Raw genomic sequence first — 14,759 nt, 5'->3', positions numbered from 1 at the left:
TAGCAGCTCTAATTTTTATCCATTATGTATGTCATCTTTTAGTTCTTGAATATTGATTGTCTATTTATGCACTGCAATAAGCAGAATGTTATGTTTTACAGGAACTAGCAACTTACTGTGCCCTTGACACCATGGCTACGTATGAAATACTCAGAAAAATAATGCCCATGTTTTTTCAGAGGTAATTATGAAATTTATTATGGACCTGTGGTTCTTGGTACAATAATAATGAGTAGCAGTTTAACTTCTGTACTGGTAATTTACACTAGTCTACAAAGAAAGCTTTTTTTAGTCAGCATAAGTAAAACTTAATTTTCTGAAACTAAGAACTTTTACCTACCTCTTATATTAAAAATGCTATCAGTCTTTTTATACCATATAGTTTTCTTTCTTTCTTTCTTTCTTTTTATTATTTTTTTATGGATGTTATGAAGATACTGAGTGCCTAGTACATATTGTATTTGCAATGTCAGGAAAAATTTATTGCATTTTATCTTATTCATATATGTTCTTATATGTATATCATTTTCATATTGCACAATGCTATGGAACATTATTTTGGAGATTAATAAAACAAAGATTTTTAAATGTTTTCTGTTATATAATTATTTTAGGTGCCTCAGCATCATTACAGTGCAGCCTCAGCATCAGGACTGGATGCTGACGCTGCACTGTAATGATCCATTAAGAAATATAAGCACATGCTTAGGGTATCAAGGAAAGGGGGCTCCAAAAAATTTTCCATTGCCTGTTTTACTATGGAATGCATGATGTAGCTAAACCAACACCATGAAAAGGGTTGAACAATTGAGGGTTGAGAAAAGGAATGAAGAAAAACTGGCATAAGTATATGTGGGAGCACCAAAATCTTTTCTATATAGGAATACTGAGATGTAGAAACTCAGAAAATACTAATGGCAAAGCATGTGGATGGCATATTGAACAGAAAGAATTCTCATTGCATAGAATGTTAAATCCTTAATGAATATTAAACTTGACACTCGAGATGGATTAAGTTACATTTTTATTTAAATTGACATTTGTGGCCACAATTTACTTGGCACTCTAATCCTATTTCCAGAACATTTACATTTTTGATACTGTTGCTGTAGGAAGAGAGCACTGTGAAATTGCGTTTAAGTAGCACAGAAGTTGAAATGAGGTGTGTTTTTATCCAATTTGGCAGTCTGTTAAGAGAAAAGTTTTGGTTTAGATTAGAAAGGTTACAGTTCTCAAGCGTTTAGGTTCCAAACTAAGAACTAATTTATTTTGTAAGAGTTCAAGCTACAAAGCAGACAATAATTGAAACTACTCGAATAATAATAAAACACAGGTGACCATTTCATCTTTAGAATTTATATCATCATTGCAAATTTTGAAAAGACAAGCATTTACTTTTTATGTTAAAAATAAACAGTATAGTTATTTCCAACATACATCATTGAGTTTATATACTTTCTTTCTTATGATGGGCTAAGTGTATGGTGAAAAAAATTCATTTCAGTGCTGTGTTTTTTCTGAATAGAATAGCCATGCATTTGCATTTATGCAATCAACTCTGAAATTTATGGTTAATGTTATTCATTGAAGTAACATATCATAAATACTTTCCTTTTAACAGCAAAAAACTGGTTAAATTTGAAGTAGTTCTGCTGTTTTGTGATTTCTCCCCCCCCCCATTAGGGGATTTGTGATTTCTCCCCCCCCCCCAAGTTTATTCATAAGATTTATTGAGTTGAAGTCATCATTTCTAGATGAGGCACCTGCAGCATTTGTTTCAAAATAACACTGTTCCAGTTTCTGAAAATGCTTCTGTTTTAACTAGTACCAAATAATGATGTTTCTTTTAAACCAAAAAGTGTGTAAATTTGAAATGGAAAAGGTGTATTCACGAAGCGCAGTCAACTGATGAAGTTCTGCAGAGAGTCTAAAATATTTTTAAATATTCGCCCACCTCTCAATTCTAATATTATATGCTTAATCTTTGAAGAAAATAATCCAGTGATAATGAAAACTTGACCTCTTTAAAGCTGTAAAACAGGTTTGAAGTTTAAGCCAGTTAGAAATTTTCTTCTTCTTCTTCTCTCTCTTCTTTTTTTAGCCCAGAAGGGCTATTAATTTCATTTTGGCATTTGTATTGGTTCACTATAAACACCGTTTTACTTTAAAGAAATCAAATAATGAAGAATCTGCATGAATGTAGGTATGTTTCTCACACTATTAGAAAACAATGTTATATAGAGACATCAAATTTTGAAGCCCGAATTTGGAATTTGTTTTAGTATCTGATTTATATTTTGTAAAACTATAATGAATTTTTAATTAACAAACTCAACGATTTCAATGCGAACAATGGCAACACTGTATGGGGGGAAAAGAAAACATTTTTATCTCCAATGCATGAGACTGTATGTCAGAAATTCTAAAGATATGCTCTTTTTAAATTCCCCCCACCCTATATAGCTGTTGAATTGAATTTTATGCTTTAAGTGCGAAGAACATGATAAATAAAGGTAATGCACGAGACGTTTAAAAAACACCCTTTTGGGCATAATGTAAAATCTGAAAGCTTTCAGTTTTTATTCAGTTTTTCAGTTTTTTATTTTTATTTATTTATTTAACTATTCAAATTTTTAAGTTGCCCAAATAAATGAAATAGCATGGAAACCAATTATAATTGGTTTTAGTAGCACTTACACACTAATATGTTTATTAAATTGTAGATTGTCTTTATATAAACTGATAGCATCACATACCAGAAAACACACTAAATTGCAACCTATTTTATTGAACTAAAAAAAAAATTCCTGCCAACTTTTCCATTTTCATTGAAATTAATGGTATTCAGTGTTAAAAATTGCATGAAATGGCCAGTTACTTTAGTGAACCAAAAGTCCTCACAATCTCTACTGGCACATTTTTTATCACACTGACACATACATATTATTCATCACTTTCATAGGTTCTTTGTGTAAGGGAGTTATTGCTCATATCTGTACTGCTTTTTCCATAGATCTCCATATATCCCTCATAGATGCCAAAGTTGAAAATATTTCACCATATTTGGTGCACCTTCAACCACAGCTATTTGTAATTGCCTTAGATTTCAAATTATATGCACTAAATTTTTAATTAAAACTTAAAAAAAGGTTACAGATATGAATGAATATTAAATATGCACAAATTTTCAACATCAAATGTATAAAACAAATGGAGACTAATCAGGAAAATTTATAGGATTTTGTTTTTGGATGAGAGGGGAAATACAACTAAAAACACAGTTACAAATAAAGTTGTGCAAATATGTGTTTAATATTAAATATGAAGCAAAAAATAATGTATGCATACAAGAGATTTATGTAATTAATATATAATTGGAACTGAAGTAGAATATTTTTGTATGAAATAAAGTTAATTACTCCTGTATGAAGTAATTTCGTTTATTAGCTTGCTTGTGCAGATAAGCAAGCTAATAAATGCTAATGTTTTTTCAAGTGGAAAAAACTTGAAATTATTGTACACTTTTATGAATCAAGGTTTTAATTTCATTACAAAGGGTAGTGTATTTTTTTGCTAATGAATTACTAAGTTATTGACATTCATTTAAGTGAAATTTTTTTCCTGTGAAGTAAAATAGAGTTTCCTTAGTATACTAGCTAACATATTGACAGTTTTTCTACCAGTGAATGCATAATTTAATTGTGATTTATATATCTTTCCTGTAAAATCAAAATTCTTGTTATTTTAGCTTACTTTTGACTTCATTAAAACAAATTGCAATTTTGTGTTACATTATGAGATTGTGTTGAATCTAAATATTCATTTCCAAAATGTAATATAGTAACAATATGTCTTTAGTTAAAATACCCTTTGCTAAAAATGCTTTTGTTAAAATGTCACATTCAAATTTTTTCTGTTGTTTTAATAAAACTTTTTTTCTCTCTTTATTTTGAGAAGGGTCACTGACCTTCCCTCTTAATACGTGTTTGACACAAGTTTACTATGATATAAAGCAAATACTTTTAGTGATTTACAATATAAACATGCACACATATTTCAAGTAACTAAAATTTAAACTGTAATTTTTGTCACTAATTAAATTAATTTTTTTTAGTATAAATGAAAGCACTTATTTTGAACTAGTTGCAGAAAATATATTAAATGCTTCTGTAAGTTGAATTCCAAATTAATAGTTATTAAAAAAATTACTTATTATAATCTACAAATTAAGATTTATATTCCAGATTTCCTCATCCAGTAACATTGTGTGGATTATTAGAAATGTCGTCTGCATATTTACCTGTAAATCAAAACTGGGAAAGATATCTTCATGAAGCACAGTCTACATATGATGATCTACAGCAGGAGTTGAAACATTCTCTCATACATTTAGCTAATGATGCTTGCTCCTTGCTTCATAATGATTTGTAAGTAATCTGTGATATCTTTTTTTTTTTTTTTTAAACCCAGGAGCACACATGCTAGGTCCAAAAGACCCGATTCGTGTTCTTTGAAGAAAATATTGTAATTCTTCAGAAAACATGTTGCATCTATGCTAATAATAAATTGTATAATAAAATTTAAAAACTATGCACATTAAACTTTTTAATTTCTCCAAATGCTTTTATGAAATAAAATTTCTTAAAGGAGTAGAAAATCGTATTATATATTAGCATAGGAAAAAAAATAGTATACCATTACTCTATATCCTTATTTTCTTTATTAGCACTATAGACGCAGAGAACAAATGTTAGCAGAGAATTGAAAAAAGCGTTTTTGTGTGTTCCAAATGCAAATTTTTCACATTCGGCGAAGCACATTTTCATTTGTCTGTGCTTTTTCGTTGGGCAAATGATACATCTTTTTTCTTCTTTTTTTTTTTTTTTTTTTCCCTTTTTTTCTTTTCTTTTTTTTTTTTTTTTATTTCATTTATGTTTTCCCGTTTCTGATAATTTTTTTTCAATAAAAGAATTTATGTCATTCTCACTCTCGCTTTCAAAATCTATATCACTGTCTGAATCAATATCACATGAACAAAAAACTCATGATCACTTCCATCATCATTTTCTTCAATATATCCTTCGCCTTTGCCAGTTGTTACATCTAATAACTTTTGAAAAATTTCTTCATTGTAAGATAAATTGCACGACATGCTCCAGGTACTGCAAAGTGCTATTCGTCATGAATTAATTTTGTTAGAGAATTTCCTGAGCAATCTGATACGTAGCATAGAAAATCACTGCAAAGCTTGCATCTTGGTCGCAGATGACAACACAGCTTATTAATTTTTTCTATGTATCTCTAGAATCTTGAAATACTGCTCTTCCACACACACCGCCTTATAATTTTTTTTTTTTTTTTTTTTTTTTTTAAATAGGCAGTTTTTCAGATTAAAGATGTGCCAGGTATGGCAAAATAAAAGTCTTGTGCAAGCTTTTTTTTTTTTTTTTTATATGAGTTTGTATAGTTGTCACATTATTCTTTCTCCCTGTTCTGTATTATCCTGTTGTGAATCCATCATCATGTGTAGTTTAGGGGGTGTGAAGACAAAATCATGAATCATCTACTATGAGTCATCTACTATCAGTTGTCACGCAAATGAATAAACTAGAAATTTCCATGAATACCATTATCCCATTCATCTATTCCTTATTTAAAATATGATTTCTTTTGCATACTATAGTTATGAATCTATTAAAAATGAGTTGTTTGAAATAATATATCTTTTTCTTATTAAACGTTTTGGCTGTGCTGTTTTTCTGTTACTTTGTCTGCATTTTTATGATTACTTTAACAACAAACAAGGGTAGCTTAATGTCTTCATTTGTAGCTAGATTGTATTTGTTTCTAGGTGCAATAAAATGTTCTAGTTTCTAGGTGCAATAAACATTCTGTTCTAGCAATGAAACATTCTAGTTGCAATAAAACATATTTCATCCTAAATGAAAAATTTATTACATTTTTGGTGGTTTTTCTGCATAAATTTGAATAGCAGATAACTCTCTTAGCATACATTGTTTATTTTGGTATGACTTATACTATTGCACATTCAAATATTTATTAAAATATTTCTTTTTAAATGCATTAGATATAAAGATGATCCTTGGCTGTGGGATTTAGACTGGTCTGTTCAAAGTATCAAATTTAGAAAAGCAGCTCCTGAAACAACAAAGAAGAGAAAGAGCAAAAGCAAAAAAGAAATTGGTACTGAAAGTAAAGAAAAAATATCTGATGGCGAATCTAAGCATCCTGTTGCTGAAGTATATATTTTCTTAATCTATATTAGTAATTTTTTAAATGAAAGTTATATGTCTAATTTCTGTATATATTAAAAGTGGATTAATCTTGACTGCAGAAATGTCTGCTATCCAGTTTTGGGGCCACTATGTTCCAGGGTGTTTAAGATCCATGCAACTGGCAGCATTGCCGTTCTTTAATTTTCAATGCACTTGGTCTGGCAAATAGCCAAGTTCCTAGAATACTGCTTTTCAACAAGTTGTAACCTTTATAAAATATCATCTTTCAGTGTATAACTGTATTTGCAATTTAATATCAAGAAATTTATATCTAAGTAATATACAGTACGAAGTTCGAAATCCGGACTGGTCGGGGCTTCGGCGATTCCGGATTTGGGATTTTTCCAAATAATAGATCATCAATTTAAATTTGGTAAGATGGCATGCAGAAATTATACAATTAAAAATATGAAATCGTAATTTATGAAATAAACACAATTATGATCTAAAGGGTATCAAAATTTACAAAAAAAGCTTAATATTTATTTGTTTACTTTATTAAGCATTTCTTTCAATGTAAGTTGTTTAAGATGCTTCCACTAAAAATTCAAAAAGTTCTTTTTTCTTGTGTCATATACAGTGGACTTTCCAATGCCATACTCCTCGCATAATTTTAAGGCGGATATGCCTTTATGCATTTTTTGCAGCAATTCCACTTTTTGTTTAATGGATATCGAAATATGGTTTTGCTTTGTAGATTCTTTGGCAACTCCAGAATTAGAAAGTCTTTTCAGCATAATCGAAAGTTCAAGCTTAGTTTTTATAAAATTGCCGTAATAATGACAGTCTGCAAAAAATAATAAGCTGGATCAAATTCAGTTGGATCAGGGGGCACTGCTACATTAATTGAAATGCCTTAGAATCAGTAAAGATAATTTTAGCCTAGCTTAATAGCATCTGTTATACGAGGGTTGAAAAATAGTGGCAACTTTACCTTGAAACTTACACAAGGATTGGCATACACAAATAGGATATGGGAGCGGTGAGGTGGCACTGTTGTTGATGTGTAAAGTGCAAAAAACAGTCAATCTGCTTAGAAGGGTAGTTGTTGTGTGGCATTAAAGTGAGGAGTTTCGTTTTCCTTGCTCTAAAGTATGTTTTCAAAAGTTGATCCGCAGTTGTGGCTTAAAATCCAGGTTGCCCATAGCAAAAATGCAACAGAATGCCATCGAGGATTAGTGGAAGCCTGCGGCACGCGGATTTGCAACACACAGGTCGGCCCTCCATTCCTCAAGAGCAGATTCACATCCTGCAGTCTCCTTATCATAGACTGCTGATTAGAATTATCCTTAGAGGTTGGTCTGAGTCATCAAACGGTGTGGCGCATAATGAAGAAATCTCTCAACATGAGGAAAATTGCTTCCTACTGGGTTCCACATTGACTAACCGAAGTATAAAAATGGCACCAGTTTGCTCTGGCTGGCACCCACTTGGAAAGATACTACAATGAAGGAGGCTCATTTCTGCAGCGTATTGTCACCATTGATGAGACATGGGCATGAGCCTATGAGCCTGAATTAAAGCATCAATCAAATGAATGGCATCACCAAGGTTCGCAACCTCCACAGAAATGTCGACAGGAACTCAGTTGGGTGAAGGTTATGTGGATTATGGCATACGACTGGGACGGGTGATTTTTACACATGCTGTACCTGAAGGACAAACTGTCAATGCAGACTACTATTGCCAATTTCTACAGCACCATCTGCATCCAACTATGCTGTGCAAATGTCCACGTTTATTGCACAACAATCTCCCTATCATATCGCATAACAATGCTCGTTTCCATGTCGCAAAAAAATGTCACTCTCCTTTTGCGATGATGGCAGTGGGAAATCCTGGAACACCCTCCCTACTCACCCCACATGAGTCCTTGTGACTTCGATCTTTCCGAAGTTGAAGGAAGTTCTCCGAGGTCACCGATTTCATGACATTTCATCTGTACTCAACGCAGTAGGGTGCTCCGTTGCTCACATCAACAATGAACACCTTGCTGCTGGTCTACGATGGCTTCCCGACATTGGCAAAAGGTTATAAGCTTTGCTGGTGATTACATAGAAGGAATGTAATGCAATTGTACTTGTAAGTTCATTAAAAATTGATTTATACCTATGTTGCCATTACTTAATTTACAGCCTTTGTACATTATTCACTGTGTATCACAAGATTGGCAATGAAAGCCAAGTTAAGACACAATAACACGCCGAATAAATACTAATTCAGAAGTCAAACAACAAAAATCAGCGTTATATTTACAAAATTTTCACAGGACTAGTTTTGATGGTTTTACCGAACCACCATCTTCAGCTGCAAAACCGCAAATGAACCAGATAGGAAATAATGATTAGATAAGATAAGAAAGCCTGGACAAGAATAAGCAAGTGGTGCCATCTGTTGGTGAAACCAGAACTAAAACATAATTTCTTTAAAGGCCGAAGGCAAATTTGGATTGGAATTAGGATCGTTAACTAGAACAGAAAGATTTTTATGAATGTGAAATGCCTCTAGAAAGTTCATCAATGGAAGATGTTTTTTGAATAATTTTGGCAGCAGAAAAACTGAAAGTGTGGTTTTCGGACCAGCAATGTTGAGCAACAGAAGACTTCTGTGTTTCCTTTTTTCTAACATATGCCTCATGTTTCTTGACGCGAAATTTTAAGGCTCTCTTAGTTTGGCCAATGTAAATTAAATCACAATGGCAAGGAATCTTATAAATACCCCAGGAATTCATATCCGGAATGGGGTCCTTGAGTATGGAACTCGGAATTTTATTGATGGGAGAATAAACAACCCTAAAGTTAAATTTCTGCAAAATATGTGCAACTTTATAGCTAATTGATGGAAAGAAGGGAATGACAACAGAATTTTTATAATCTCCTAAAACAAGAGTGTGCCTTTTAGTGTGTTGAGATGAGAATTTTTTAACTGCTTGATTAATAATGTTGGGTGGAAGATGCTGAAGATGGTGGTTCGTTAAAACCATCGAAACTAGTCCTGTGAAAATTTTGTAAATATAACGCTGATTTTTGTTGTTTGACTTCTGAATTAGAAAACCAAGTTGTTTTACTAAATTTGCCTTGCTCCTATTGCGTACTGAATTAAATCTGAATTATATTAGTTTAGTTATTTACTATACCTACATTTATTTCTTGCACATGCTTCAAACTAATCTGAATCCTGAATAAATAAACTCCCACATATACTTAAGGCTTTATCTAATGCCGGCGCTCTGTACCGCCTGGTGCAGTCTCTACGGGTCCTAAATTCTGCTACAAAGTGCTTTCCTAAGTTCTAAATTTTCACTGTGCCTAAACTTTGGATCCCAGTGCTTTCCCTAAATCATAAAAACTTCTCATCCCTTAATTAATTTTACCACTCGGTGCTTTTCCAAATTTCAAAAATGTTGTCTTCCCTAAATTCTGCCGTCCAGTGCTGACATATTCTGCCGCCACTTCTGGGTTTATAGTGAATAACATATCAGTTATTCTTAATTAAAATAGCACTAAATGTAATCTTTTGGCCTATTAGTTTCATTAACAAAATTTATTTTTAGCATATGAAAAGAAATTTTTGTTGAATTTTTCCTCGTCAACATTTCTTAGAGCATTTAAAAATCTATAATCATCGCCAAGCATATTGTTAGCATAAAACGTTGCCATACTCTTGTTATTCAATTACTAATGTAAAAAAAGTTTAGACATCACAGCATGAGCTATTACTGAAGCTTTCATGTATTGATAAACATGCGGTGATGAAAGCAAAATATAATAAATAATGACTCACCAGGTTGGCGTCAGTGATATAAAACAGGTGAATTTTTCAGTTTGAGATGTATGCCAAGTAGATATTCAGCTATGGAGCCAAATTATTAATCTCACAACTTTATGCTTACATGATTGTTCTTCCATAACGAGGTATTTTATTTAGTACCTAAGTGAAATTAAGAATCAAAATTTTTAAGTGAAAATCTCTACATGTTTTATTATGGAAGGAAAAATCAAATGCGCTTGCATAAAGCATTAATAAAAAAAAAAGTTTGTGGCTTTGATGTCCGGATTTTAGATCATTTCGGATTGTGCTGTATATCTTTATTTTATTTTTAACTAGTCGCCATGCAGCCAGCCTTTGTCTGGCTTTTAAATGTACTGCAAAACAAACATCATATCCAAGTACGTCTTGACAAACATCCAGTATCCAAGAGAAACATTAAATTTAAAAACTGCACAGAAATATCCTCATTTTTCTGAGTGGCAACAGAGCTGATATCAGCAACAATGGCAACAGTGATATATCAGCAACAATGACTGCGTGCCATTGTTGCTTCCTGCCATCAATTTGATGCAATTTCATCAAAAAACATAAAATTAAAAAAACTTATTTGAATTTTGAAAAAACGCTTCCAAGTGCATTGGCTCTTTTCTAGATGCACCTATGTACCAAATTTCGTAGCCCTGCATCTGTTAACTTACGCACAGCATAAAGGAAAGATACACACACATGCAGACAGGCAGACTCTTCCTTTTATTTTATATAGATATAATAGCTAATTAACATAATTCAAAATGTATTTTAATTGTATTTTTGTGGATATTTGCACCATTACTGTAATTTATAAGAAGACAATGTTTCTTATGCTATGTATTATCTGCAGAATAATTGATTTATTTAAACAAAAAGATGACCTAGAAAAAAATGTGTGAATTAAGTTTTGCCTCATACTTCCATTCTGTCTTTTTTTTTTATCATATAGTTATTTCTTTTGAAGAGATTAACATCACTTATATGGAGTGAAGTAATGTAAAAGAAAAGTTTTTTAAATAATAAAATTTTATACTAATGCAATTCTTTTAACATTGATTTCTCTCTAATTGTATTAGAAGTCAATATCTAGTCTTCAAAAAATAGTTTTGTTTTGTGTATAAAATACATTTCTTTTCAATTAATATACATGATTTTATAAATCTACATTTAAATAAGAGCACTAGTAGTGTTTTATTTATTATTATCTGATCTTCCATGTGTGTGAATGTATATATATATATAATTGCTTTTTGTGTATAGCTTGTATATTTTGTCTCTGAATATTTTAGGAGCATGCTATTCCTGAAATTGAGAAAGAAAATTGTGATAAGTCTTTAGATTCATCTGTCCAAAAGGTTTATAAATCTGCTGCAACTTTAAGAAAAGTTCGTCCATTTTTACCAGGTTATCCAGCGTGAGTCATACTTACCTACAATATTCTGTTCTCAAAAGACAAAATTTTTCTTTAAATTAACTGACTTGATTCTATGACTATACTCAAAGCAAATAAAGAATTTTCCATGCAGTTAATTTTGAAAAAGTATTAAATACATGTATTCTTGAATGCAAATTTAAAAAGAGAAATCAAAATTTTGTGGACACTTTAAGATTTTCCCTTATTTTATTTACATAATCAAATATGTCACAGTTATTTAAGAACATTTAACTTTTTTTATATGTAGTCTTTATGGTCTGTCTTATCGGTTTTTTATAATAATGTTAAATATTAACTGAAATAGGTTTATTTAAATCAGAAGTTAATGGAAGATATCAAATTGCAGTTCATGAAAATTTTGAGAAAAATTGTCTTAAAGATTTGTAAATTAAGTGTTAACATATATAAAGCATAGAAAGATGAGAAATTTGTGATATATTATGCATCATCAAGTCATTATGTAATATTTTAGTGATCTTTAAAATTGCTGTCAAAGCACATAATAAAAATACTACTAAAAAAGTAAAAATTTTAAAAAAAAAAAAATTGTTGTTAGTAAAAATCCTTTCCTCATTTCAATATAATGGATACTGAACCTTGTAGGAAGAACAAAGCTAAATTTTCAGAATGAACAAGATACTTTTATTTGAATTTTAAAACAGAACCAAAAAATTAAAGGCTGCAACTCTTAACTATCAAAATTTTAAACTCTTAACTACTACAGTTAAACTCTTACAACTATTAAAATACTAAAATATTAAACTCTCTAAACAAAATATATAAAAATCTTCCGAATTCTTTTTTTGTTGCCACACCGTAAAATGCAAGTTCTTGTCCTATTATTTATATTTCACGTTCTCTTTAAGTCACGATCTTTACAAGTCCCCCCACAAGAAGCACATTCGTCACCGTAGAGACAATGCTGCTCAGAGTTCATTGAGAGAGAGTTAACTGCTAACCTTGATAAAGCATCAGCATTCCCATGTGAACTTCCTTTGTGGTATGTCACAGTCATGTTATACCAGATTTTGTACAGATGCATTCACTAATGTCTTTGTTTACTACCACTTTTTTAACAGTTTCATCTAAACATGGCTCTTTCAATGCTGGCATATCAGTCATCCCAGATATTTTTGCATCAGCAATTGACACAACTAAATTTTTAAAACTCTTTTCTAAATCATTACTATAGTTTTGTTCAGAATTTGAATTTGGCAGTGATTTATTGCAGTTGGAATTTTTTTCCAGGTTTTGGTCAGAAGCTGTTTTTTTTTTTTTTTTTTTTTTGGATTTGCTTTTAGCACTTTTCTTGTTACTTTTCCCAGAAACGTTTTTGCTAACTTTATTATTTATTTTAACTCAGTGGTAAAAGAAGTTTCATCTTCTTTTATCACTGAGGTTTCTTCAGTATCAGGAAGTTTTTCTTTACAAGCAGAAGTATATAAACATCTTACACCTGACTCTGGAGAATCATTTTCCTCTCCATTCATTTTATTATCAGCTGCAAGCAATATAAACTTATTTTCCCCAACTTCTTCATTATTTTTTATATCTGTTTGATCTTTATCTCTGTCACAATTTACAGGTGCACTGTTTTCTTTTACCTCATCCTGAATATTACTTGTGCTTTTTTCGTTTTCATTATGCAGTTCAGAAATCAATGTAGCATGATCTGAGTTTAGAGCTTTGTTTTCCACAGCATCTGTTAGATCAGAAAAACTTTCCAGATTTTTTGATCCACTATCGAGATTTGAGTTTATATTAATTTCTTTTATACCAGAACATGTATCACTTGTTGAACTTTCTTTAATATCAGCTTGACGTGAATCATTCTTTGAAGTAGAATGAATTTCATTTTCATGTGCAGAAATTTGTTCATCAGTGTTTGGTAATTCACACTTTTTACTTAACTGACCATCAGATACAATGCAATCTGCATTCCCATCATTTATTTTACTTTCCAATTCTTTTTTGATTTTATTTTCTGCACAGTTTGGAGAGTCCTTTTTAGAACTGTCAATGTCTTCAACAACTGCTGGTTTGATATGGTTATTTTTAAAGGGCACATCAATTTCTTTGTTTGCTTTACAATCTTTATCTTTTTGAATATGCGATTTAGAATTATTGATTACAACCTCACACTTATTCATTCCTTCACCTGGAATGTCTGAGTTAGAATCTGCCAATACATCATTATTCTTTGGCAAAGATTTAATTTTTTCTGCGTCAGCATTATCACATTTACTTTTACAGGATTCATCATCTGTCTTTTTGTACTCTAAGAGGGATGCATCCCAATGACGATCACTGTTCCACAGTTCGATATTTCCACAGAGCGTTTCATAAGCTGAAGAACTCAATAGCAAGTCAGTAACTAGCTTTTTTGAAACAGCACACGTATTGGACACTCTACCGTGAAAATCATCGTCAATTTTCATCTGGAAAATCTTTAGTGGAGTAATTTCGTTTTCACCAAAAGCAGAAGATATCTCGATTTTACTTTCTCCTTCGCAAGGTATGTTGTCAACCAATTTCTCATGGACTACTGAAATTTGTACTCCCGTGTCTATGATTCCATTTAGAATAATATCTCCACATTTAACTTTGACAAGTTTTAATTCATCTATGTTTCTAGACACGTCCACTGATTTTGAGACAGGAATAGAGATCTTGGCAGTTAGCACTTCTGGTTTTTCTTTTTCTGCAAGGGGTGCTTGTGTTTGTATTAAGTTGTTTTGTGCTGTTGCAGAAGCACTTCTTGGTATCCGATTTTTGGTACATAACTTAGATGTATGACCTTTTTTTCCACAATTATAGCAAGTTAGTTTGAAACTAGCCTTTTGTGGTTTGTTACTCTTACGGAATGGGTACATTCTTGGCGTGTTTACAGCGGACAGCGATTTATTTCTGAAAGCTCTTTCTGGAAGTGGAGAATGAGGTTGCCATTTTTCATTAGTTCTGTCTGTTGATGGATTACCACCAGTCCGTTTTGAGATATTACGAACACTGTCATATTCGTCAAAGTTATCAGCTAATTTGGTTGGAGAAACGAACTTCGCCCAGTCGTCAAGAAGATGGTCTCTTACTTCAAAAGGTACTCTTTTCTTAATTTGGTCAGTAATAATCAAGTCTTTTAACGTGGTAAAATTTGTGATTTCAAGACCATTGATCCATTCTTCAAAATAACTTGTAATTTCGTAGCGAAAATCTCTCCATGATTTTTCAGA

General features: G+C 31.5%; 1 protein-coding gene across 1 annotated transcript in view; it reads left to right on the top strand.

Moving 5' to 3' along the window:
• Positions 1-14,759, top strand: part of PolG1 (DNA polymerase gamma, catalytic subunit tam) — a 123,417-nt gene that overhangs the window by 52,826 nt on the left and 55,832 nt on the right. The window contains exons 6-9 of the mRNA XM_085823247.1: positions 102-181; positions 4,245-4,427; positions 6,089-6,260; positions 11,387-11,511. Of these exons, the coding sequence (XP_085679373.1) occupies positions 102-181; positions 4,245-4,427; positions 6,089-6,260; positions 11,387-11,511 (560 nt within the window). The remainder of the gene's footprint in view (positions 1-101; positions 182-4,244; positions 4,428-6,088; positions 6,261-11,386; positions 11,512-14,759) is intronic.

The sequence above is a fragment of the Stegodyphus dumicola genome, chromosome 9 (assembly GCF_044657685.1).
Source record: "Stegodyphus dumicola isolate Sdum_Otavi_A_Nest chromosome 9, ASM4465768v1".
Classification (NCBI taxonomy): domain Eukaryota; kingdom Metazoa; phylum Arthropoda; class Arachnida; order Araneae; family Eresidae; genus Stegodyphus; species Stegodyphus dumicola.
This window is presented reverse-complemented; position numbering and strand designations above follow the sequence as displayed.